The sequence below is a fragment of the Lipophrys pholis genome (genome assembly GCF_963383615.2).
Source record: "Lipophrys pholis genome assembly, chromosome: 18".
NCBI classification, from domain to species: Eukaryota; Metazoa; Chordata; class Actinopteri; order Blenniiformes; family Blenniidae; genus Lipophrys; species Lipophrys pholis.
The window spans coordinates 9,363,011-9,389,766 of NC_137646.1; the positions used below are offsets into that span (position 1 = coordinate 9,363,011).

The 26,756-nt window shown below is 42.3% G+C and overlaps 1 protein-coding gene across 8 annotated transcripts in view; it reads right to left on the minus strand.

Moving 5' to 3' along the window:
* Positions 1–6,410: 6,410 nt before the first annotated feature.
* ablim2 (actin binding LIM protein family, member 2) overlaps positions 6,411–26,756 on the minus strand; it is a 103,622-nt gene continuing 83,276 nt past the window's right edge. For 4 of the 8 annotated variants that reach the window (XR_013936235.1, XR_013936236.1, XR_013936239.1 and 1 more), the window contains 8 exons: positions 23,404–23,511; positions 21,567–21,620; positions 18,161–18,198; positions 17,735–17,843; positions 17,603–17,661; positions 14,513–14,579; positions 13,533–13,613; positions 6,411–8,059 (listed from right to left, as the gene is read on the minus strand). Coding sequence is in view for 1 of the 8 variants with exons in the window: in XM_080486197.1 (XP_080342323.1) it covers positions 7,946–8,059; positions 13,533–13,613; positions 13,717–13,724; positions 14,519–14,579; positions 17,603–17,661; positions 17,735–17,843; positions 18,161–18,198; positions 21,567–21,620; positions 23,404–23,511 (632 nt within the window). In the remaining 7 variants the exon portion in view is untranslated. Of the gene's footprint in view, positions 8,060–13,532; positions 13,614–13,716; positions 13,725–14,512; positions 14,580–17,602; positions 17,662–17,734; positions 17,844–18,160; positions 18,199–21,566; positions 21,621–23,403; positions 23,512–26,756 lie in introns of all 8 variants that reach the window. The other 4 variants (XR_013936237.1, XR_013936238.1, XR_013936240.1 and 1 more) reach the window with 2 other exon arrangements.

Here is a 26,756-nt window from a genome sequence, read left to right on the forward strand (position 1 = left end):
GATAATCAATCAGTCTAATTGCTGGTTAAGCATATAAATATCGCGGTGACAGCCATGAAGCTGCGCTCTACACCGCCTGCTTCTGAAAACCATCTCAAGGCCCAAATCAAGACAGCATGGGGCTGATCTCAGGTAAAGGTCTCATGTAAAGGAGGAACAAGCTGAATGACACGGCTGGACTGTGGACCAACAACCAGGAACAAAAAGCAACCAGCTCTCCAAAACACAGACGTTCATTTTGGATCAGAAGCAGAATGACGGCAGCTTCCCCGTCACACAAGTCATTTCCAGTGTCACTTGATGTTTGTATCCTCTCAGCAGCTCCAGCCTCATTATTCCTGACCTCCTGCAGAGGCTCTATTGTATTTCATTAATTGGATTTGCTGCACATCACTGAGCTGCTGGAACGCCTCCTCCATCCACAGTCTGTTGCGTTAAACCTGGAGCAGGTTTGGGGGGGGGGGGGGGGGGGGGGGGGGGGGTCATGGTTCATGGTCAGCTGGTGCCTGCAGTTTCTCTCTAACACCTCCAGGATGGAACCATCCAGGAAGCAGTGAAACTGGAAACAACCTGCAGCACCTCCTGGTCCAGTCTGGAAGGATCCTGGTCCAGTCTGGAGGGATCCTGGTCCAGTCTGGAGGGATCCTGGTCCAGTCTGGAGAGCTGAGGGAGATCCTGGCTCCCAGCTGGACCCCGGTCCTCCCTCTTCCACCTCCTCCTCCTCCTTCTGCTACTGCTCCAGCCCAGGGCAACTCTCTCTCTCACACACACACACACACACACACACACACACACACACACACACACACACACACACACACACACACACCCTCCCGTCTGCCAATAAATCAGACCCCTCCTCCTCCTCCTCCCCCTCCTCCTCCTCCCACCACATGGCTCTTTGTATTTCCTCTCCTCTCCTCCACAGTCGCTCTAATGTGCCTGTTTCACATCATATCATGTTTATTTTCAGCTCTGAAATGAGACATTTTCTGCTGCTTATCAAACACTTTCTTCCAATACGTGCCACTTCAAGCTTGCATTGTGAGAGCTGAGTGAGTGGAGCTCAAACCAGCGACCCTCTCCTCTGCAGCCGAACCACTGCACACAACAAGAACCTGAAGAACCTGATGGGCTCTGATAGTGACAGAACTAAGAATCATGACACACACAAGAGGCCCAGTGACAAAAACATCTTAAATAGTTCAACACTGAGGCGGGCTGCAGACAAAACAACAACAAAGATAAAACAACAATAAATAAGAATTAAAAGCACAGAGAGAGTAGAGGAGGAACAGAGGAGGAGCAGATGAGGAGCAGAGGAGGAACAGAGGAGGAACAGAGGAGGAACAGAGGAGGAGCAGAGGAGGAGCAGAGGAGGAGCAGAGCATTGTGTGTGGAGCTTACCGCCGCTGCTTCTGTCCTCCATGCTGGTAGAGATGCTCCTGTCCAGTGACAATGGGAGGCAGGGTGGGCCTGAAGACCCCCAGCAGCTTGGAGTGACAGCAGGGCGGGCCAATCAGAGAGCTGCACTCCAGAGGGGGTGGGGCTTAGGGTGGCACACCTCAATGTGAGAGGAGAGGCTGAGTCTGTCTGTCTATCGATCGATCGATCGATCTATCTATCTATCTATCTATCTATCTATCTATCTATCTATCTATCTATCTATCTATCTATCTATCTATCTATCTATCTATCTATCTATCTATCTATCTATCTATCTATCTATCTATCTATCTATCTATCTATCTATCTATCTATCTATCTGTCTGTCTGTCTGTCTGTCTGTCTGTCTGTCTGTCTGTCTGTCTGTCTGTCTGTCTGTCTGTCTGTCTGTCTGTCTGTCTGTCTGTCTGTCTGTCTGTCTGTCTATCTATCTATCTATCTATCTATCTATCTTTTAGAGAACTATATTAATATTCGTGAAAGCTGGATCAGCCTCCAGTTTGTCCAAAACTGCTGCTGAACTGTTAAAAAGAACCAAATTTTGTTGATCAACTTATAAACTAAGATAAGACAGTTGTATAACCCAGAAAATAGAATGTTTGAAATATTATAATCTGCAGTTGGAATGAATAAATGGTGAAATTCCCTTTAACTATATTAATAGTTTCTCTGCCTAAAGCATTCTGAATTCTGAATAATCCCATTAGAAGGGTTTGGTGGATGTTCTTGTCTCGTTACTGCCATAAAGCAGAAAGTGGAACGATGCAGGAGACCTGAACCTAACGCCAAACCAAATTCACAATATTACTGAATATTACTAGACCAGACCAAGATTGCATCAAAAACACATCACAGATTTACAAGTAATTGCCAAAGAAAACTATCCATCCTTCCCTCCGTTTGTCTGTCCATCCGTCTGTCTGTCCATCCATCCATCCATCCATCCATCCACCCATCCACCCATCCATCCATCCATCCATCCATCCATCCATCCATCCATCCATCCATCCATCCATCCACTCTCCTGCTTACATCATATGGGTTCGTTGTGGCAGTAAAGGCAACTAATCGTTCAAAAATGTGAATTTTCTGTGTTCTTAGCAGTAAAAGAGGTTAAATGTTTCTTGAGGAGCACAAAGGTTAAATTAAAGTTAGTTTTCTTTGACTGAAGTCGTGGTACGTTCATGAACTCTGCTGGTTCTTGAAAGTGAACAACTTTGCTGAAAATGAAAGAAAAATCAAAGGATGTTGTTTTTCTCGGTGTGAGGCTCGATGCAGTGTCTTCACCCTCAGAAGTGTTTGTTCGTTCAGTCGGAGGCCTGTTTGTGCAGAGAGATGAAACGCCTCTTTATTTGTTCAGCCCATGTGGCTGAGTAGACTCTCCTCATCCTCGCAGCTCTGAAGCTCTCAGACCTTCACACGTTCACATCACAGATTCATCTTACAGTCATGCTCACAAGTGAAAACGAAAAACTTTCATATTGTTTTGGTGTCTGTTTCCAGGACAGCAGTGATTCGAGCCGCTGAAAACCCAACTTTTTGTAAACACTCCGGCTCCATATAAACAGCAGAAAGTTTTCTGAAGCGCTGCTAGTGTGCATGCGCTCCATTGTCATATTGACTAGTTCTTCTGTCCAAGCATGAGTAGATGGACCATCAGAACAAAGTTTCCTCCCTGGTGTCATGACTCCATGTTCTTCTGGGACTGGGTAGTTTTATTTTGACAGTCTGTGTAATAACAATCCAACTTGGTACTTTTATTTTGACGGTCAGTATAATAACAATCCAACTTGGTCTTTGTCTGTCCACTAGAATGCCTGTGTTCTCCCATTGTTAATGTTTATTGGTCTTTGCTGCGTGTGTGTGATTCCATCCATCCATGCATGCATGCATCCATCATCCATCCATCCATCCATCTTCTATACCGCCTATTCCTGTTCAGTTCTATGGTCGAGGACAGGATACACCCAGTCACCACTCACAGGACAAATAGACGCTCACATTCACATGTAGGGACATTTCAGAGTCACCAACTAAGCTCACATGCATGTTTTTGCACTGTTGGAGGAAACCTCCACACACTTCCAGGGAGAACATACAAACTCCACACAGAGCGTCCCGGCTGGTATTGGAACGAAGACGTTCTCGCTGTGAGGCGCCACCATGTGGCGCTGTGTGTCTGGTTTCATTACAACAACAAACAACAACACCAACTAAAGGCCTGGTATGCTAACTATAATGCTTTCTGCATTTCTGCTGTTTCCATGGAAATGGGCATCGTCTTCAAAAAGTGAACAATGAAGCTTCTCTGAAACTAAAAAGCAAAAACCATGCAGTGAGCTGAGATGGTGTGTGTCCACCTGATCCTTCTAGCAGATGACTGAAGTCAGCCTGAGAGGCAGACGAGGTGACATTAGCCAGAATTCGCCAACGCTATTGTCTTCATGGCTGCTGCATCACTAAACTCCTGTTTACTGAATACTGATGCCTCCGTCCTCCGAGCAACAAGGTGAAAGACGAAGCATTAGCATTAGCATCCAGCATCCAGGTATAGAACTAAGTTTATTATGAGTTGATTTCCTGCTTACATGTTTACATGTTCCTGTTTGGGATCAGTTGAATCCAGAGCATGTCATCATCCAACACTCAGTTCATGTTATCAAAACACTTTTTACATAAACTTTGAGGAGGATGTAGAGCATCTTCCTCCTTCTGCTGTAACGTTTGCTGAATTTATTGAGTAAATCAGAGTAACCAATCACGTGAGGGATGACAATATACAATTTAAAGTGGAAGTAAAAAATGCTCCAGTCTGTACATAAAGGTGTGAAGTAGTCAAAAGTAGATGGGACAGATGTGAATTACACGTGTGCATCTAAAGTGCATATACAGTACAGAAGTTGTGATACTTCAGTGTAAATGAGAGGTATGGGGGGGCATGAATAGTCCATTGTGCACAATTGGTTGTAGCTGTGGAGGTAAACATCCACTAAACTCAAGACTTTTTGACTTTGCAATGTTCAGTAGAGTCTGCCTGTCGTATGTTTAGCAGCGCTTGTGTACTGTGGTGGAAACAAAAAACACACAATAAAGAAGAAAAAGCCGGCATTCGAGAGCAGAGTGAGCAAACACGTCAACCACTGTGGGCGCAATCTTGCTCCCTCCACTAACGATATTCTTCTGGAGCTTTGAGGTAACTTGTACAACACTTTAGGACAGGACAGACTATGAAGCATCATCCTGATGTGTTGAGCTTTTAGCATGCAGTGCTCAACACTAAATTAGCACATTTCGCTATGTCTGCAGGACTTGGATAACTTCTTTCTTTGGAACTTAAATAATCTTTGAGGAAAGACTGACAGACAGACACTCACATGGCTCTGTCTGTCTGTGTTGATCCTGGATATTGGATGTGACTGTCTGCAGTGGTGGTCTGCCGGATCGGCTGCAGCCTCACCAGGAGAGAAGATGACCACCAGCTGGACAGTGGACAGAAAGCCTAATGCACCACGTTGAAAGCAGGGACTCTGGATTCAGTCTGTGTAGAAACAACTGCAAACATCAGGGAAAAACACACAATGACGCAAGTTTTTGTGTTTTTCTGACACAGGATTGAAACCATCTGATCAGTCCAGCCACATGGCGAGGAACCATCTGAATTACGACACTTTCAGCTGTCTCTTGTTATCACCTTAACATGCTGCTAATAAGACGAAACCTTTGTGTGGATGGTGATTAAACCACTGAGTCTGCTGTTGTTAGCAGCTCCATCATAGAAATACGTCTCCTCCAAACGTCTCACATGGTTTCACTGAGAGAACTCATCAAGGCCAAGAGACATCAAAATATTCATGATTTCACAAAACAGATGACAGATAAGATGCAAGATGTCGTCAAATCTAAACATTTAAATGACATAAACCTACTGGGGACTTGTATGTTGTTTGATGGTGATGTGATTAAAAACACACTTTGTGTTCATATTTGATTGTATTGAGTTTTAGTCCGACACTTAATGCTAGTTAGCCTAGCAAATCTTTTAAAATGTAATCTTTCTCATAATACCTTAAATTACAGAACATCTGCTAAACTCAATCTCATTTCACCAAAAGGAATAGTTAGAAAATTTAAATTACAGGCTCATTTCTACAACAATAAAAAAAAAAAGTATTTTAGTTAAACGTTCTTAAACGTACAAACAACCCAGCTAGCCAGCTAGCTTTAGCCAGTCCAGCCTTTATAATCTGGGTATTATTCAGTCCGTAAACCAGATTAGTCCCTTTTGCTTGACAACCAGAACGAGAGAGGTCAAAGAGAAATGAGAAATCAAATACATTTTCTTTTACTCTTCATAGTTTGAGACTGAAGGTTTAGAATTCATGATGTTGGAAGATCACAATATGAATGTTCATCATCAGGCAAAGTGTCGGAGCTCATCGCCCCCATGTCACATTCTAGTTTTTATAGATGTATTGATATTGAGCAGAATAGGGTAGAACTCAGTCCTACTTCAACATGTGGTCGTTTTGACATGATGAACTTTCCCCCTGATCTCAGCTGTACAGTACAGAGTCCAGAAATTTGGTTTAAATCCTGTAGGGCAAGGCTGGAACCGGATCCAAAGAACAGGCAAGGTCCAAAAACACGAGCAACAAGAGAACCGCTAGGAACAAACCCCAGGGCCTACTGGACAATCTGCTGGACAATCTGCCAGTGGAAGAGCAGGAGAAGGTAGAAACACACACACACACACACACACACACACACACACACACACACACACACAGTGATGGGACAGATGAGACCCAAACCCAACATTTCCCATGATGCAGCTGCTCCCTGATAGGAAGCCTGCTTCACACTTTTGAAACTCATGGTCACAAATAAAGCGTTGACACGCTTCCTCTGAAGCTTTCCAGAGACTAAAAACGTTAGTTCTACAAAGTGAAGCAGTCTGTGAGTGTGTAGTTTGGATAAAGCACTTTAATAGCAGATGGATATTAGAAAGAAGACATCATGACAACAGTTAGTTACTTACAGGAGCCACGTTGGTTTTGACACTCGGATTAAACTCATAACTTGATATGTTTCTCTTTAAAATAAAACTCTCCACTAGATGCAGTTGACACGACACCCTCAAGTTTAAAAAAAAAAATCCCTTCCTTAACAATCGCAATTAAATAAATACCTAACAAGCTAATGGAAGCAGCAGACCGAGCAGAAAGTATTCAGTCACTCCAAAAACACATGGATGATAATGTTTTCATACATTTGTAATCTGAGGTCAGTGAACAAAGCCCATCGTTCTCTCTCCTCATGCAGTTATACACCATGGCTTGTATACAGACAGATAAATCCGGTATATGTCCAGTATATGTTCACATACATCTTACAGCATGTTAGTTGGCGGTTTGATCAAATTACGGTCCAGATAGATCAAGCAAAGCCAAATGACTCCAGCTTATAAGTGAGTAGCTCTTTTCACTGTACATGACAATACTCTCAAACAACAAAGATAGAAAGAGTTAAATCTCTCTCTGAGAAGGTAGAACACAGTTAGAGCGTTGAGCTTTTAAATCAAGCAAGACCTCACTTGTTCTGCTGAAGTGCTGCTGCAGGTGGGTGAAGCGTATGAGTCTCCTGGTAACAAAATTCCTCTGGGCTGCGATTGGTGGAACAATCCTTTTCCCCAAGTCAAAAATAGCTTATAAAAATAATTTGTTCTTTTCTTGGCGCGCGTGCATGACACTCTGGCAAATGCAGTATGTTTGACACCTTTGCACACGCTGACACCTTCGGGACTCTTCCTGGATCTACGACACTCGACCATGCGGCGGCTGCTCTCCTCGTTCGGCCCATTTACAGAAAGCTTGTGTATGAGCGAGAACAAGACTTGAAACTGGAACCAAAAACACACGATAAGGTGCTTTCTGACAGGTCCCTCGGTTTTTTAAAGTCCCTGTCTTTGGCCTGCTTGAAGAGAACAAGTCTGCAGTCTCTTGAGTGTAGACGTGACCTGGACCAGGACGATGAGATAACGGCAGCAAATGATTGATAACTGGATTCAGACTGGACGGACAAACCCTTAGACGGACAAAAAGATGACGTTAACAGAAACCTGGAGAAAGGCCGGAGTTAAAAAAGCTGATTCTTCACAACGGGGCGGATGCAGAAACCACATGGGAGGCGAGGAGCATCAACACAGGCCATGCAAAACGCAGCTCCTCGTCCTCCACTGCAAGGTTCGTCAGTCAAAACATTCGGACTGCACTGCATACAAAAAAAAGAAGCTATGGAAGCTGCCTCGAGGTCCTGAAAGTGTCCCCGACACGGAGCGACTCTCCGTGGCTTCACAGGCAGGCGGCATGGCGCAGTACAGGTGGAGATTATCAGGGCTAATACGGCGGTGCATATATAGACATTTCAGATGGGTTCTTCTTTTGTTTGTTTATAGTTCCTTCCAGATGTTTGTTGAGATGTTGATTCTTTAAATACTCGTCTAGAAAAGGCGCGCCTTCTTCTTCATATCGTTCTTCTTCCAGAGAGCCAGGCGGTCGAACTGCTCCAGGGTCATACCGAACACCTGCTGGAAGTCCTCAGGAGACAGGTGTCTCTGCAAGAACGGCACAAAGCAGGAAAACAGGTCAATAAACGAGACACCTATGGTACTAACACTATCACATGACCGAATTACTACAAAACATTCACCATAAAATACAAGTACCAAGTACAAGGCTGCGTAGCAATCATGTAAATTTGTTTCAATTGTGAGTATGAGGAGCTTCTGACTTAGGCACTCGGTTGCCCTGCTTTTCCGTCCTCTACCAACAGGGGGCTGGACAGGCAACATTGCCAAACACTGGTTGGTCCTAAAAGTGCCTGAAATCCTTGATTCATTATCTGCAGAGCACAATCCCAAGAGGAGAAATTCATCAAAAGGCAATGGGTGCAATGTTATTCTGGTAGACATCTTGTACAGGAAGATATCCCATCTAAATATCAATAACATATTGATAATATCAATTCACTGGCTCAACCAATCAGTGAGTGTCTCTGTTTTACATGAGTACTGTGAGTGTCATCAAGTCTTAACCTCGACCGTGTACATTTTAGTTCAAAGTTCTGCACTGTCCACACTCCAGCTCTGACTTGTTTAAACTTTAATCAAAGTCAATCAAGCAGGGAAATAAAAGACATCCCTGTTTTCATGGCAGTCGTCGAAACCTAACCGCTTTACCTAAATTGTTTTGGTGCCTAAATGTGACTGAACACTGAATCCTGCTGTTTTCTATGGGGCGGTGTCACTGTGGGACATCAGGATGTAGGGACCAACTTTCTGTGAGAGCATTCACTGTTTTCTCTGTTCTGACATGACTGCACCTCATTCATTGAAATCTACTGTTCCAGCACCCTCCTTCAAGATTTTTGGAAAGAGGTTATCACAATTGTATCCATATTTATTAAGGAACAGCTTCCAATCTGTCCCAAGCTTTGTATTTTTGGATGTTTCCCAGCAAGCTGTACACTTAGTAGTAGCCGTAAGAAGTTGGTCATATTATGTCATCTTGAAGCTAAACATAAAATTGCACTATCATGGAAGTCTGTTCATAGGCCAAGCAAACCAATTTGGATTGAGGGGCTACTGCAATGCCTTGCATTAGAAAAGCTTACATATGCTATTAAAGGAAAATATAACACATTTGTAAAGATTTGGGGCTCATTTATGGAGTTTCTTGAGGGGGATGATTTCATGACAGCTTTGTAGTCGTTATTCTTGTTTTATTTTGTCACTTTTTGTTTTGTTAACTAATTACAATAAGGGGATACTTGCATGCGGGATACAACTGATGTCCATATGAACACGTGGATGCTTGTAAAATGTGTTATTCTTTACTTTTCTTAGGAAAACATTATGTAACAGTTATCAAACCAGCAATATGCCACTATTATGTGTATTTTTTACTCCTTCAAGTGCCTTTTTATACTTATTGATGTGCCTACTGATGTGTTTTGTTTTGTGATTTTGTATTGTAACTCAAAAAGACAATAAAAACATTTGTCAAAAAAAGAAATCTACTGTTCCAGAAAACTGCAATCTGGTCTTTGAGCAGGTTTCTTTGCTCAATGTCAGCATAATGAAACATATGAGAGTAGCTGTCTCCTCTCAGGTTCTTCAGTTTTGACTAAACTTGGCATCTAATGAAGCCCATGTTCTCCTCACTGCTATAATGCTTCTTTAGTGCAATCATTAAGCATGATTTCTGCCTCAAGGCCAAATCCCCTCCTCCCTTCTACTTGTTGTATAGTGAATCTAAAGCAGCTTTGAACTCAGATATAAGACATCCTGCCTTGTGCTGGTTGTGTTGAACATAGGCAGGTGATACATTGCCTTCTGGATTGAAGTTTAACACACCAAACTCAAGTGTGCTCCTCTGAAGTTGTTCCAAACCAAGCTGCTGTAAAGGAAACCCAGCTCGGCCCACGCTGCCAACACTCACTGACTCGTCAGGAAGAAACCTGAACTATAGCATGCAATAAAAACATTCAGAGTGTTACTTTCAGCCCTGAACAAAAGCACCAGCTGCTTTATTGTAAAATGCTTTCTACAACATGGACAGCAGTTCTTCATTTCTGTGATGCTAAAATTGAAAGAAGACTGTATTCTGTGTGACAGCCAATCACCTGGTTTCTATAGCAACCAACCAGAGGAGGAATGTGGAGCAATCGGCTTTTACCTGAAGAGAAAAGCATCCAGATGGCTTTCATTTTTAACCTGTCACCTTGACAGGACAATAAAATGGTGATCTAATGAGAGCTCAGCTTTTTCTCTGTTTTGAAGACATTTGGTGATTTAATACAATCAGATTTTTATGAGTAGAAGCTGGAAAAGATCAGCGCACACCCTGATGAGTCACGTCAGAAAAGATAGAGAGGAAATAAACATCTTTCAAACTTGTTCATAGCTCGTCCAAACAGAAGGTTATCATATGACAAGAAATGCATATTTTCCCAAGGACTACAGTACTCACACATTATTCTCTCATTTATCCAACAAAAACCAGGGTCAAAGACTGTGGACCTTCAGTTGAGTTATTCTCTGTTGAAGCAGGAAAATCAATATGATCCATTTTACACCTCAGTTATTCAAATGTTCTGAAGATTTCCACCATTGACCAAATAGTATTAAAGCTCAAGAGAGAAAACAAACAAGAGCTGAGTAGAAGTCTGAATGCTCATTGATGCCCAACATTAGATAAACACAAAGTCTTCTCACTCTCCCACTCTGTTCTCACTCTCTTATCACTCTTTCACTCTCGTCTCACTCTCTCACTCTGTTCTCTCTTCTCGCACTTCCCTTCTCACTCTCACTTTCTCACTCTGTTTTCACTCTCACAATTTTTTCACTCTCTCACTCAGTCTATGCGCACTCACCCTGTTCTCACTCTCTCACTTTCTTATCACTCTCACTCAGTCTCTCCTCACCCACTGTTCTCAGTTGAGTTATTGAGTCTCGTGTTCGGGTTACTGATTCTACTGTTCGGGTTATTGAATCTCCTGTTTGGGTTATTGAATCTCCTTTTTGGGTTATTGAATCTACTGTTCGGGTTATTGAATCTCCTTTTCGGGTTATTGAATCTCCTTTTCAGGTTATTGAATCAAATGTTCGGGTTATTGAATCTCCTGTTTGGGTTATTGAATCTCCTTTTCGGGTTATTGAATCTACTGTTTGGGTTATTGAATCTCCTTTTCGGGTTATTGAATCAAATGTTCGGGTTATTGAATCTCCTGTTTGGGTTATTGAATCTCCTTTTCGGGTTATTGAATCTACTGTTTGGGTTATTGAATCTCCTTTTCGGGTTATTGAATCTACTGTTCGGGTTATTGAATCTCGTGTTCGGGTTATTGAATCTACTGTTCGGGTTATTGAATCTCCTTTTCGGGTTATTGAATCTACTGTTCGGGTTATTGAATCTCGTGTTCGGGTTATTGAATCTACTGTTCGGGTTATTGAGTATCCTGGCTTATTGAATCTCCTGTTTGGGTTATTGAATCTCCTGTTTGGGTTATTGAATCTCCTTTTCGGGTTATTGAATCTACTGTTTGGGTTATTGAATCTCCTTTTCGGGTTATTGAATCTACTGTTTGGGTTATTGAATCTCCTTTTCGGGTTATTGAATCTACTGTTCGGGTTATTGAATCTCGTGTTCGGGTTATTGAATCTACTGTTCGGGTTATTGAGTATCCTGGCTTATTGAATCTCCTGTTCGGGTTATTGAATGTAGTGTTCAGGTTATTGAATCTACTGTTGGGGTGATTGAATCTCGTGTTCGGGTTACTGATTCTACTGTTCGGGTTATTGAGTCTCCTGTTCGGGTTATTGAATCCACTGTTCGGGTTATTGAGTCTCCTGTTCGGGTTATTGAATCTACGGTTCGGGTTACTGAAGGTTGAAATATTTCTGAGGGTGTTTCCGGAGAACCTTCAGCACAGCTTGGCAAGACTTAACCAGAAAGTGAAGTTTTCAAAGTGGTTTGTTTAGCGACTAAAACGTTTCCTGTTTTCAGCTGCACAATGCTAATAAAAGTTCTGAATCTGTAAAACGGGGATTGTAAGAATAACAGCTGTAGGAAATTAGTTATTACGGGACATTAAGTCCAATTAGGCCTAATTTATTTTATTGTAGGACGTGTGTGGGTTAAACTTGACACAACCAGAGCAAGAAACACTGCTGCCAATCAGACTCATTCTTCACTAAATAAATCCCACAGTTTATTGAATTTACGGTGCACTTCACTTGCTTTGACTCAAAGCTTCTTCAAGAAGAAAACCAAACCAAACAGCCCAAAGTGTGACGATAATCTGAAGTTACATGACTGAGTGTTGAACACGTCGCTCTGACATTGAGGCCTTTGATCAGCAGATTGTGGGAGGCTGGCTGGAGAAACAGGAGCAGGCTGAGAGCCAGGTTCTATCAGGTTTCATCGCGTTCCATCAGGTTCTATCAGGTCCCATCAAGTTCTATCGGGTTTCATCAGGTTCTATTGGGTTCCATCAGGTTCTATCAGGTTCCATTAGGTTCTACCGGGTTCCATCAGGTTCCAGGTGAGAGTGCTTTTTGAAGCCAAACTGGCAAAAACCTTTATGAAGCGGACTGAAGCTCAGGAGTTAAGTCATGTTCAAACCAAAGAACCACTGAAAAGTACCAGCGTATGCATTCAGAACCTAATTTAGAACCAAAGGCCTCTATATCTTTGTGCACCATTTATCTGAAGGTTTTAGATTGAAATGTGGCTTTTTTTGAAAATCAAAACATGTAACTGCGTGTTTGTGGTGACCTACGGTGGGTTCTGTGTTGTTGTCAATGTGAGAACGCACAGTGGGGATACAGAAGCAAACTGAAACCCAGTGTCCGGGCATTATGAACCGTGTTCTCACTGGAAGATGCCAGACCGTTATGGAAGAGCTGCCGGCAGAACAACTGCTTCTAAGGCTGAGTTGATTTTCTTACAATCTCAAGGCAATTTGCGAAATGATGACAGAAACACACCATTCTATGCTGACAACGTCTTAGTGTATGTGACTGATCTCGCTGATGATGTTTCTGCTGTTCTGATTGGCCGAGAAAAGATAATATTGATAGAATTGAAGTATTCTTCAAATAAATAAATACTACTACCTGTGAATGACTCTGCTTCTTAAAGTTTTAGGGAGTATTTAACTACTCTGTTACATCCTCAGCTTCTGACAAAAATTCTCAGAACAATGGTTGTTTGGAAGAAATGCTCAAACTTTGGTTGTAATTGACAGTAACTCGACAGAAAAAGAAAGAAAACGACCAGACCCTCCCCAGTTCACTCACTTCTGGCCTTACAGGTTTCACGCCCGCAGGTTTTTATTGTTTCTGTACCTATGAATGATTGAAGATGGCATTTCTCTGAGCACTGGCTGACACTTTGATCCTTGCTATTCGAGACAAACCACAAGCTCTTAATGTGAAATTACTCTGGAAGCCACGATTTCCCATTTTCTCAGGCCTGGTATTGACCGGTGTGTGTGTGTGTGTGTGTGTGTGGGGGGGGGCTCACCTCCAGTCTGGTGCGATCTACGTCTCTGGGAAGCTTCACTTTCACTCTATGCGTCACTGCCAGCGTTTCATAAGGGTAGATCTGGCACACACAAAGTAAACATTGTGGGAGATTTACAAGGGAATACTATTATAATCCAATGTCCAATCTAAGCTGCCAAGAATATTAAAGTAGAGACTCTTACCTTGTACTCTGAGGAGGAAAAGAGAGAAAAAGAGAATGAATCTGCTGAAACAATTATTGCAGACCTATTATGAAAAGTAGCATAATGGACCTTGAAAATAAATGAGACCTTATGGACCCAAATCTGCTCAGAACATGTGGGTTTGAGACACACGTGGTTCTGAGGTTGGAATCTCTTCACGCCACCAAGATAGAACCAGGACTGCTCACATGCACAGGAAAACACGAGGCAATAAGTGCAGCCGGAGAAAGGACTTCAGCTCCACACACTCCTACATCTGATCCACAATGAGAGCTTGTGCTTGTATAAAACTATGAGGGCCTCTCAACGCGCCTCACAGACCAGAGCATCTGGATTTCTGGAAACCTCACTGCTCACCATGCAGCCGATGCTGCAGGCTGATAGATAAACATCTGTTCTGGGGAACATGTGAGCTTTTACAAAACTGTAGAATTATCTAGATGGGGGCAAATGTTTATGCAAAAAATTATCATGCAGGTTGGTTGTGCAAGTAAAAATGTGTAAAAAAATTCAGGGAAAAAAATTTACATTTTGGGAGGTTCGAGGCAGTCAGAGGCTTTTAAATGATAATATCCTCACCTGACATCCAGTTTTAAAGCATCTAACTGACATGTTTGGTCAAATCGTTTATGCCCGTTCATCTCAACAGGTTGGATAAATGAAGAATAAGACGTGTGAAGAGAAATATAAAGATAGATGGACTGAGAACCTCCAGGGATCTACAGCACTTCTCAAAAAGCTCCTCATGAGCCGAATACAAACATCTGGGCTTCACACTCACCTCTCATGCCTCCCCAGCTCTGGGAGTCTGGATCCACTTCATCTTCAACCATCTCAGCAGCCTGCACACACACACACACACACACACACACACACACACACACACACACACACACACACACACACACACACACACACACACACACACACACACACACACACACACACACACACACACACACACACACACACACACACACACACACACACACACACACACACACACACACGTGAAAGTTTGATTCTAACTGACTCCGGGCTGAGAACCTGAAAACATGAGAACCTGGAAACATGAGAACCAGAGAACTTGGAAACATGAGAACCTGGAAACATGAGAACCTGAGAACATGAGAACCTGAAAACCACCCGTCTAGTTTACGTCAGGCTTGTTGGTTAATGTTAGCTTAGCTGCTTAGCTTGTTAGGGCTTATAGAATAAGTATATTTGCCATATATTGACAGTTTTTATTAATTATTCATGTTGCACAGCTGTATAGCTATTTAGCTACCTAGCTAACTAGCATTGTATTTAATATTAGTCTTCCTTCTTTTTTACACTGTACATTTAGTAAACTCTACATTTCATTGAGTTTTTGAGCGAACCAAAATGATACAACTCACCAACTAATCAACTGTTGGGCCCGTACTTAATATCAGATGAGCATTTTTAGCATACAAATTAAAAATGTTGGTATTCAGTGACTTTTAAGAAATCCACGTGTGACTAAACGAATTATCTGCCAAAGCTAATATTAGCTTAGCACTGAGAAGATCAAAATTAATCATTACAGCTACAGCTAATTAGCTAATAGAGGGCGCCAAGGCGCCGCCCCACATATATATATAATGTTAATAAAATAGCCTTAATCAGTGCTCTATATTCACTAGCTGTTTCAATCTAAAAAAGGCCAGATTGTTGTAATGTGGTTTATAAATGCACTGTATTTAAATTAAGTTAGCATTGTCTGAAATCAAATAATAATGAAGAGCCAACCTAAGAAATTTATCACCAGCCACCACAGTATCTCACCTCAAAGCTAATGTTGGCATTTTCCCGATCTTGGTGTTTATTCATAGATAATATTTGAGAGAACATTTGTACAAGACAGTATGTGTGCAAAGTTTTGCTTAATATAGAAATTTGAAATAATTTTCTTCAACTAACAACACACTTTTCAACACGACAGACCTGTAACTGTGGTTCAGGAGCTTCTTTTGCTCTTGACTGTGTTTGGTCATCCTGTCCTCCATCCATCACCAGAGGGAGGGAGGGCAGGACGACCAGGCGCCAACGGACAAAACGCCCAAGGAGGCCGGTTTGTGCAGCTAAATGTTTCAGAATGACCCATGGGGAATCTGATACCAAAACTGAGAGAACAGCTGAGGGTTTTGATTTATACGCTGGAGATGGTCAGAAAAAACCCACATTTAAATGGTAATAAATACCATTCTGAGCTTTTCTGAGTTGATTATTAGAGAGGAGAAGGTTATGTGGGACTATAAAGTATGAATTCCATAAATATCAAGGTCCAAATGACCAATGCAACACAAAAGAAAAGTGAGAAGAAAATCTCATGGAAGGTCTTTTACCATGTGGTTTCTGATCGGTGGTCTGTGGCCCCAGATAGCATGTGAAATGAGGGTTTGTCAAATTTGCTCATGTTTCATAAAAACACTTTCTACAATCTAGAGCAGAGGTGCTCATTACGTTGATCGTGATCTACCAGTAGATCGTAGGTCGTGTGGGTAGATTGGATAGCATTAAAAAAATAGACGTCACTGCCAAACACCAGCGAGTTCCCGCCAATGTTAAGCCCTTGGTATATTCTCTTAAACTAAAGAAAAGGTATAAAAACGAGTGGGGGAGCTGGACCAGGTAAGAAGACATAAACCTATCACTTTCATACGGAATGGGAGGAGGACTTTTTATTCACGATGACATTGTCAAAGTGCGTCTGCCTCATCTGCCAACCTTCAATCAAAAATGTACAGTTAATTGTGTTGTGTTGTGCAATATGGGCTCATGCAGTGATGCAAGGTACATCAACATACATTGTACGTATGAAGAATCCTCAATATATTTATAAATAAATATATGTTTTGCATTTTTGAAGTAGGTAGATCTTTTTGACTTGGTCATTTTATAAGTAGCTCGCATGCTGGAAGAGTGTGAGCACCCCTGGTATTTACAACATTCTTTTTGACATAATAAATGAATAATAAAATAAATCCTGGTCTCTGAGGCTTTGAAGGATGTTTTGTGATCACACCTGACTAACTGCTGCAGGGTTCCTCATGTGTTTGATTGGTCAGACGCTGCAAGCTCCGGCCGTGTCATGTGAACGTGCTCACGTAGGTCTGGGTTGAACCAGCAAGTTGAAAACTTACTTGATAGTAACGATGATCAGGATCACGCGTGATCACGCAAGTCAACCAGGAAACAGAGAGATCCTGGATATGTCTATGACAGATCGTAGTACAAGCCTCTGATATGCTAAATACTGTACATTGTTTTCAGCATTTTTGTCGTTTCCGTGTATCGTTTTCAGAATGTTGCAGCGTAAACATGAAACTTTTCTGAAACAAAAACGCTAAAATGATGAAAGTTCAGTAAAAGGTTGTTGTATGGGGCCTTAGTCTGTAGTTTGTCTGGTTGTCAAAGTAGAAGCAACATGGTTTTTGAAAACTTGTGTCACCAGATTGATGTCTGGAATGTTTAAGTTGTCTTAAAATGTCTTAGAAACAAGCTTTAATTTATTTATACATTTTTAATGGGTAAACAATCATCTACAGCAAATGCCCAGTGGTTAAATCTAACTGGTGTACCAACTTAGACAAAATCAGTTGTTCCAGCTGTTGTCAATTATTTCTCCAGTTTCTTCTTTTAGTGACTAACTACATCACCTTGTGGTGTGAACTTGTATTGCGAGCTGACTTTGGTAGTTATATCAACAACACATCACAAAATCTGAAATCACATCACGATTGATGTTTTCTCACATTTTGCTAAATATTTTAGTTTTTATTGATTCACATAGAAAAACACAATTTTACCTTTAACAACTGCTAAAAGTGTGGCAGCTCACCTTATAGATCCCATTTCTTCCATAGCCGGGTAAAGATGCAGACTTATTGTAGGGAAAATCTACAGAAATACAAAGACACTTATTGTGTTGTTATGTTTGCTTGTGGGTTGACTTGAGAGGCTGGTTTCTCACTGGGCTGAGACGTGTCGGTGGGCAGACTGCAGGTTGACTTGCGGGGGTCCAGGTCTTCTGGACCCATTGTCCCATCAATTTCACTCTTTAAGATCATCCAGCTGGTCCTCTGCAGTGAGACAGGGAGCGAGAGAGAGAAAACAAGAGGGACAGAAAGAAGGAAGAGACGGGAAGAAGTGATGGATGATGGCAAACTATGAGTTAGTGAATTAGTAAATGGATGTACAGTATTTGTAAAGTTTTCAGAAAATGACTTGAAGAGAGACGAATAAGGGCTCTCACACACACGCACGCACGCACGCACGCACGCACGCACGCACGCACGCACGCACGCACGCACACACACACACACACACACACACATACACACACACACACACACACACACACACACACACACACACACACACACACACACAGACCCACCTTGCTATCCTCACCATCCTGCCAGGATGTTCTAGAAGCTGTAAAACAGTCAGATGTTAGAGGAAGTCACAGTTAATGTGCTGGATCATCTTCATCTCATCTTCCTCTCAGCTCCACTCTACTGCACTAGGTACTCCCACCACCACCACCACCACCCCAGAGCAGAACCTGATCGGCTGTCAACGGCATCGACACGGAGCTTCACAAAGACACTTTTACCTTCAGAACACAGTAACTGGGGCTTCATGGTAAACCATGGATGTTTAACACATTGACAGTATCACGTGTCTTTTTCTAAGGGTTCCAGGGAATACTTAGAAAAAGATGTGTACCTTCTAACCACCACCAACCACTCACTCACTCTCATACAGATAGGCAGCTTGGGGTTCAGTGTCTTGCCCAAGGACACTTCAGCCTGTAGGGAGGCAGAGATGTGAAATGAACCTTCAACCTTTCGATTGGGAGACGACTGCTCTACCAACCGAGCCATGAGGGACACGATGTGGGTTAAAAGTGGATTTGCGCATGTCTGAAAGAATGCGTTAAGGACAATGTGGAAATAAGTTAATGTAACTAAGTTTTACAACCCCAAATTTCTTCTTAATTATCTAAAAGTAGTGTTCTCAACAGGTTGGTAAAAACTGTATTTCATTAAAATATCTTTTTCATTCATTTGTATGTTAACATTTACAGTATTGATGACAATAATATAAGTATTCATTGTCATGGTTTGAAGTGTTTGGCTGTTGAAATGATTACGATAAGAATAAATACAGAACTAAGTAAAGGTAATGTGGTGTTAGTGATCTCTTTCTGAGGTCCTACCACCAACACCACCTGCTGCAGTTCCTTCCTTCCTCACTAGAGGCATAATTGCCACACAAATGACCTAAAGTGACCTTCCTTTCATTGAAAATAGATTTAGATAAGTTAGTACAATGGTTAACAGGTGGATAAAAACTGTCTCCAGATCTACAGTTAAACTGTTCAGGTCCTGTCAACCTGAAGGCTTGAAGACAAATCCACACTGGAAAAGAAAAGAAAGCAGATCTCTCATTGATCAAGCTTCCTGTCGCATCTGTTGATTTACTAGCTGATCTGGTAAATCAATACTGGACGCCCCTGTAAACATTTCTTTCCTTTGCATCAGTATTTTCTATTTGTCAGGATCGATAGAAGTTATGAGAGAAACATCCAGATATTTCTTCCTCTGTCCATAGAACACCTAAAAAGATGCAAGTTTTCGTTGCATTCGTTGCTTTGGAAGATGTTTTACATTTGTTGATTCATGTGCCATTTGTCAGGTCAGTTTGTTCAGTATTTTGAGTCGAGCTCTGTTCTGTTGACCCAAAGTGCCTCACTGCTTGAATGTTGTCTTGGCTTATCAGCATTAGCATGTGAGGATGTGACTCATATTGCTTTGTTTTTCAGAAACACTGAACAAGATGATAAAATCCTGACCGACATTAAACATTGTGTGAGTTTCAATGCATGAATGTAGAATCTAAAGAAGTTGGATCTGAAACCTTCACCAAATTCCCATCAAGTCGATGTAGCCCATTCAAAAAGGGTTTGAAAGGTTCAGAAAACAATTTTCTTCGAGGAAGAACATGACTTTTATTTGGCAGACATCACACTGTTGATGAGCTAAAGTCTGGTTTAATGTTCATAATGAAGCTCCAGTTATCTGTAGGCCATACGCACAGATCCCCCCCACACTCCCCCCTCCCCGGTGGCGGTGGCAGCAGCTCCTTGTACTCCAGCACTCATGTGAGGTTACATGACCGTACCTCTGCAGGGACTCTAAACTTCAGTGACACGCTACAGGAAACACTCATGGCACGATGAAGGGACAGACAGTGATTTAAACAGTGATCAACACAACACTAATGCCACCAGACAGTGAGTCTCGTTCCCCGACCACACAGCAACACCACAAACCCACCGACTGAGCTGGTAGATGAGAGCAGACGTGCATGAACAGGGTGAGGACAGTGACACCAAACGACAACAATCCCAATCACCTTCGTACCAAGCGCTGCTGTGACAACATTCAGCGTCGCAAAACCCCAATTAATAGGAAGTTTCCTCTGGACCCACATCAGCAGACCTGCTCTCCCTTTCATAGTTTTCATTGTCTTCGGTCATTGTGTCCATGTGGCAAATCAGCCAACCTGCAATATCCCAGGTTCTGATGTGACACAGGCAGCCTGCTTTAGCATTACAGCTGACAGTGAGCATGAGAGCAGCCATTTTACTCCAAGTGATGAGGAGCTGCAACCCTAACCCCACCCTCAAGATGTGAAATGGAACAAATGAAAAGCTGAAAAACACTGATGGAAAGTGTTGTTCTTTTCTTCTGGTGGAATGATAAATAACACAGACGGGTTTTCTTCAAGGTGTCATTTACCTTAATGGTTTTTAAAAAGCTGCTCAGGTGGTTTTCATCACTATCATCTGATTTAGGTTTTATTAAAAGCTGTAACAGACCCACTCAATTATAAAAGCTCCAACCTTCGTTCTGCTCATAATGAATCCAAAGAAGGTGTGAGATGTTTTGTAAGCTTGTTGGACTCTATTATTGTTTCTTAAAGCTGGACCACCGGCGGTGGGCTCAGGGGAATGCTTCTAACCAGCACATTTTCCTTAGCATATTTATGTTTTTGAGGAGAAATCATGATAAAAGGAATATTAAGACTGTAAAACTATTAGTTTGTACAAGAGAGACAAATTATTATTATGAGATTAGGTCACGTGTCGCCGGGTGGTGTGAAACTCTTCAATACCAAAAATGTGTCCAACAAAACACATTTTAAACTCTTCTATGTTTAGTAACCGTTAAGTTTGGAATTCTAAACAAATTGAAAATGCTGAAGCACTGTTCACTGACAGCCTCAATCTCCTCAGCCTTGCTGGGTACTCTGAAGACATGTACTGTACATACTGCTTGCTGAAAATCATCATTCAACGCTGGCCTGATAGTGACAAACACAAGCATGTATCCTTCAATCTAAACTTTTAGGAATGTTCTTCATCATCAAATTGGAGAAAAATAACCACAGACTGTAGCAAAGAGACAATCTGGACTGAATTGGAGAACATGTAGTTTCAGAGGAAAGAAAAGTCCCACAGGTCTCTTCACACAATCAAACCTTCAAGACACTAACTTTAGTTTTGAGTCAAATTGTGGACTCTTCATGTCGTGCTTCAGAGTGAGGTCCAGAATAAATGCAGAACATTATTCATATCCAGGATATGGTGGCAGTCGAGAGGCTACGGGACAGTTGCAGGTGTTGGAATTCAACAGGTGTGAACTGGATAAACAAGGTGACTGACAGGCGACATGCGACACATCGTGCAGAGACCAGACCAGAGACCGAAGGGTTAAAGAGGAAGTGGACTGTACCATGCTGTCTGTAGATGGGGGGTTTTCTATAGATATTATCTTTGACCATAGTCTCTGAAGATGGGAACAATGCAGAGGAAAGAAAATGGAAGAAGCCATCATGGAGGGGGAGAAAAGAAAAGAAAGAGAGAATGGAGAAAAAGAAGCATGAGTTAGCAAGTTATTGAGGGATGAGATTTATTTGAAGAGGCAAACAGGGACGCAGAAAAGCTTGATTCAAAACAAAACATTTGTCATTTTTATCATTGCAGATTAGAAACATTGTCAAGTTTAATAGATTCCATGCAACATATTCAAAATGGATCATTTTATTGATCTTTGTTGGAGGGTGAACGGAGGTTATTTGGTGCAAAAGAAAAATATCACAAAACACATGGCTGGAAACCTCTACAAAGACTCAATAAAGGATTTCCAAATAAAAGGCTCCTAATGAGCAGTGAATTTAATAATACAAACATCAGAACAGATGCCATTCAAGAGGAGTTCCTGGGGGATTTAACCGGGCCAGCCTGGAGACTGGTCTGATCCGGTTTAGTGTCCGGGGACCCGGACAGACCTTTGAGGGGGGTGCTTGGGGACAAATGTCACACATTAAGTCTCAGCTTGTTTCAGTGCTTGCCAGCATCTGAAACAACATCCATAAAAGCGCAATAAGGACGAGGACTTTGAAAGCCATTAAGTGGATAATCGCTGGCTTGTTTTTTCCACTTAACTTGCTTCCAACATGCGAGGGGTTTTCCCCATCTGCATGTCATCGTCAATGGGAACAACATGTTGGATCAAACAGATTTTCTTTGAGAAAATGAAAGTAGTGAAGGATACACTGTTTAGTGTCAACTCCTGTCTAATTTCATTGTGCATTTACTGCTAAGCGGTGGATTCTCACGTCAGATCGTTGTTGTGTCAATCCTAGATTGTTTTGAGTCCAAGAAATGTAGACAATTCAATCTGAATGCTGTAAACAAAACGACCAAACCAAGAGTCTGTACTTTATTGTTACATTAGTTCTCACTCAGTCTCTCTCAGGTAGGCATTGCCAAAAAGCATTTGGAGCATTGATTGAAGGGGTTTGCATGGTGGAGGAGTACCCAGTGCCACCAACTTGACACTCACTTCATCAACCACCTCTTCCTAAGCTGAGGAAAACCTCTGTGACCATGAAAAACACCAAACCCTCTGAATAGAAGCACTATTGAGTCTGGTAATGGGGCTTCTTCTAAGATATTATTGTTTCATTCTGAGGTCAAATCACCAGCTGACTCGGGGAACCTTGGTTTCCTCCAGGGAAGACATGGCCAAATGTGTCGAGACATTCAACTCAATCAAGGACAGAATAGAAACTTTACGTCTGCTGGTTAGTCTAAAACGAACCATACTTTATTACTCTCCTGACGGAAATCCCTTTTTCCGCAATCATGCACATGTGAGGGCGCTCCGGGGAGCTGATGGGGGGTAAAAGGTCATGGTCGACCTTCAGGCCACCACTGCCCCCTAGTGGGCCCCCTGTAGAACCAGTTGGTGAACGTGGTCGGGGATGGAAACGACCAGGCTCCTCTGTCTCTGTATTTCCACCCTCACACTAACCGGATGTAGGAATGGTCAATGAAAGGCCCTCGTCTTTGGAGATACGCAATCCTACACAATATGACTCATGTAACACGTAACATATGACATAACAGATGAGAGTATTTACAATTGGCCATTTTTGTCCATGATCTTACAGATTGCCTTGTCATTCATCTCCACATCAGACATGAAAGCCTCGTTTATAGGAAGTGTGAAGCTGCGAGAAAATAACATGAGCTGAGCTGCGAGCCAAGCGCTGCCGAGGTCTTACCTGGTATGTGGAAATGCCGAGGAGCAGCCACATATGTGGCAGCAGACGAGGGGGATTTCCCGTCGGAGTAGGTGGATAAGCTGGGGGTACTCCGACCACTTTCACTACCTCCAGGTGGGGGCGCAGTGGGAGAACGGTGCATGTGAGAGGCAGAAGGGAAGGGTTTGGAGAAAACAGGGCATTGGGATGGGGGCAGAAAAGCAGCGTTATTGTAGGCAGACTTCCAAAGCTTCAACACAAAGCGCTTGTTTTAGTAGTTGATGACCTGATGACCCAGCCATTTACTGTGTCTGTACAGAGATACAGAATATCCTGGATACTCCGGTCAAGCTTTTGAGAAAATGATTTTAAGTGACAAAATGCGCCTGTATTTTCTCATGTAAGACACTGGAAGTATTTAGGATCCCAAAACAGTAATGAGGTCTAATCACCAGGAACAGCACAAACACACTAACATTCCCACAATCGTCCACTACAACAGGAGTCCACACAATTGTGAAGCCTTCTTTTATTTCAACTAAAAACTGAGGGCAAACAGTTACTTGCTCCTTTGAATGGGTTGCCTTTCCACAGATGAATAAAAGTGTTAAAAAGATCAGTGGTTCTCAAGCTTCTTGTCCAGAAGGTTGCTGGATTGCCTCTGAAAAAGGTTGCAGATTCTCCCACAGCCTCTGATTTGCCTCAACATCACAATGAAGCCCAACAATTCTTGACACATCCTCCGTCACCAACTTACTAAAGCAGTGAAACCTTCCCAATAAAAGCATCTGGGACGGGTCAAGGTCTTTCTAAAAGAGGCTTATTACAGATTCTTCAACCTTGGACCTGTTCTGTAGCGTCTGGTGATCTCACAAGAACCAACTATGTTTATTTAATCAAACCAACCACTGACAGCTCAATTCAAAAGGTTTTAAAAAGTCTATCAACCAAAGACTGTTGTCTTTGTGAAGAACCGTTCTGCTGGAGCTTGCTTCCAGTCATTGAATATCATGTTATTGAGTCAAGCTTTTTCTAATGTGGATCTTTGTGATGAAAACTCTGAAAGGTTCCCTCTTGTTGACCGTGTGACTCTTTAAGCTGTTTATGATGTCCACTGGACTGGAAAATGGTTCAGGCCCTAACAAAGTCTTCAGCGTCTGTTTTACTTTATGTTTAATGTTAAATTGAGACTCAACATATTGATAAAAAAACCTCTGGAGGCCTGGAAGCAAATCCAGGCTTCAGTCTTTGAATAGCAGTCGACAGGATTTCTAGTTTTGAAAAGACATCAGACAGTTTGTGAAGTAAGGTTTTACAAACGGCCCTGTGGCGTCCTGCTGGTCCAGACACTGAACTGCAGCCCAGTAGGAGACTAACCGACACATGGTACCAAACTAGAAAAGCTTATAGCTCACTTCCTCTCCCTTCCAGAGTATCCAGGAAGCACAATACATGTAAAAAGATCTGGGCTCCTGAGGAATCTCCAGCAGGGTTCATCACTGGAGACACTGAGAGTCTGGAGATGACTGACCACTGCAATCTAATGTATTAGATGTATTAGTATGGTTATGAGTAACTGGGAAGTGGGAAATGTCTCACTTTCCAGTGGGAAATGTACATCTGATATACGTCGGTCAAACTGGGAACATTTTAATGGGCTTCACCGGCTTCATGTAATGCGATTCAACGTAAAGGCATTGGAGCCTCTAAATGAAGGTTGGTGTTTTCTGATGAGGAACACGATATTGACCAAACCTCAAGCTCCCAAACTCAGAATAACAATAACAACTAGCGAAAGAAATAAGTATTTCCATCACCGTGAAAGAGACATAAATCCAAATTCTTTCAAGTGGAAGAAAATATTCACAGTGGGTAACGTTCCCAGTTCCCAGTTCCCAGTTCCTAGGTGCATGAACACACCATTCTATACCTATTGGTCTTGCTAACGTCGCCTGGAATTAGAACTTTTTTAAAAACAAATCCTGTTTTGTAAGAGTGTGACATTGCAGCAACGCTTGCTGTGTGTGTGTGTGTGCGTGTGTGTGTGTGTGTGTGTGTGTGTGTGTGTGTGTGTGTGTGTGTGTGTGTGTGTGTGTGTGTGTGTGTGTGTGTGTGTGTGTGTGTGTGTGTGTGTGTGTGTGTGTGTTGGCTGATTGAACACACTCTTCTTCTCTCAGACGATGAGGAATCACCGGCAGTGATCTGGATGTAAGTGGATGAGATCACTAACACAGAGTGATCTCTTACACACGCACACACACTCTCACACACACACACACACACACACACACACACACACACACACACACACACACACACACACACACACACACACACACACACACACACACACACACACACACACACACACACACACACACACACACACACACACACACACACACACACACACACACACACACACACACACAGGGCAGATATAAACATCTGGGAGTGAAGGGAGGGCGTCGGGGAGGAGGTGCATTAAGATTTATCAGAACAGATTACACAGTGCTGAGGCCATTCATTCATCAAAGCATAAGAACAGAATGTAAAAGGTGGTTTGGGGATCATCAACAAGGGAACAGAGGGATCTAAACAAAAACATGCTTTTTCATTTTATCCAAAGTTCAGCCTCAACTCTGCTTCTTTCCACACAAATAGACAAAACTGAGTGTTGCTTGAAGTAAAGATTGCAATCCCACAATAACCTGGTAACATATTAAAACATGTGCTGGTTGCAAACAAAAACCACAACGGCCACAATGTGCAACACGCTGCTGCAACTGACAACCAGACCCCAAATTACAGCTGTGGACGTCGGCTTGGCTTCTCTCCTCTCTTTCATCTTCCTCATCAGTGAAGTCTCAGCTTCTCCGCCCTGCCATGGAAACGCTGCCAGACGACTGGATGGCCGCGTGTTCCTGATCTTCCGGCCTCAATGTCTCTACTGTCTTTCAATCACACTATTTCAAGGCTCCAGAAGGCAGAGGAGAAGAACGTACAGTACTGAAATAAGACTATTCTACAACAGCAACAACAAAAAAAGGTTTGTGAGCTCTGCTACCAATCAAGGAAAAGGAAACCATCAGCTAAACGAAACTATTGAGCCTGTTAGAAGAGATTGTGCCTTTCTTCACATGTAATGCTGCAATATTGGGTGTTCAGACAAGAAAGGAGCAAAATAAAGAATATTCCTTTTCAGGTTACTCCTGTGGTGTAGAGTCCAGATCTAATTACTTTAAATTGTCACATTGGAGCCAATTTGCACAAAACAACATCATCAGTGACTTTGTACGGTCACAAATTTCACCATCGCACCTTCAAAGCAAAGGAGCACGGTGAAGCTGGTGTCAAATTACAAGCTTTTGATA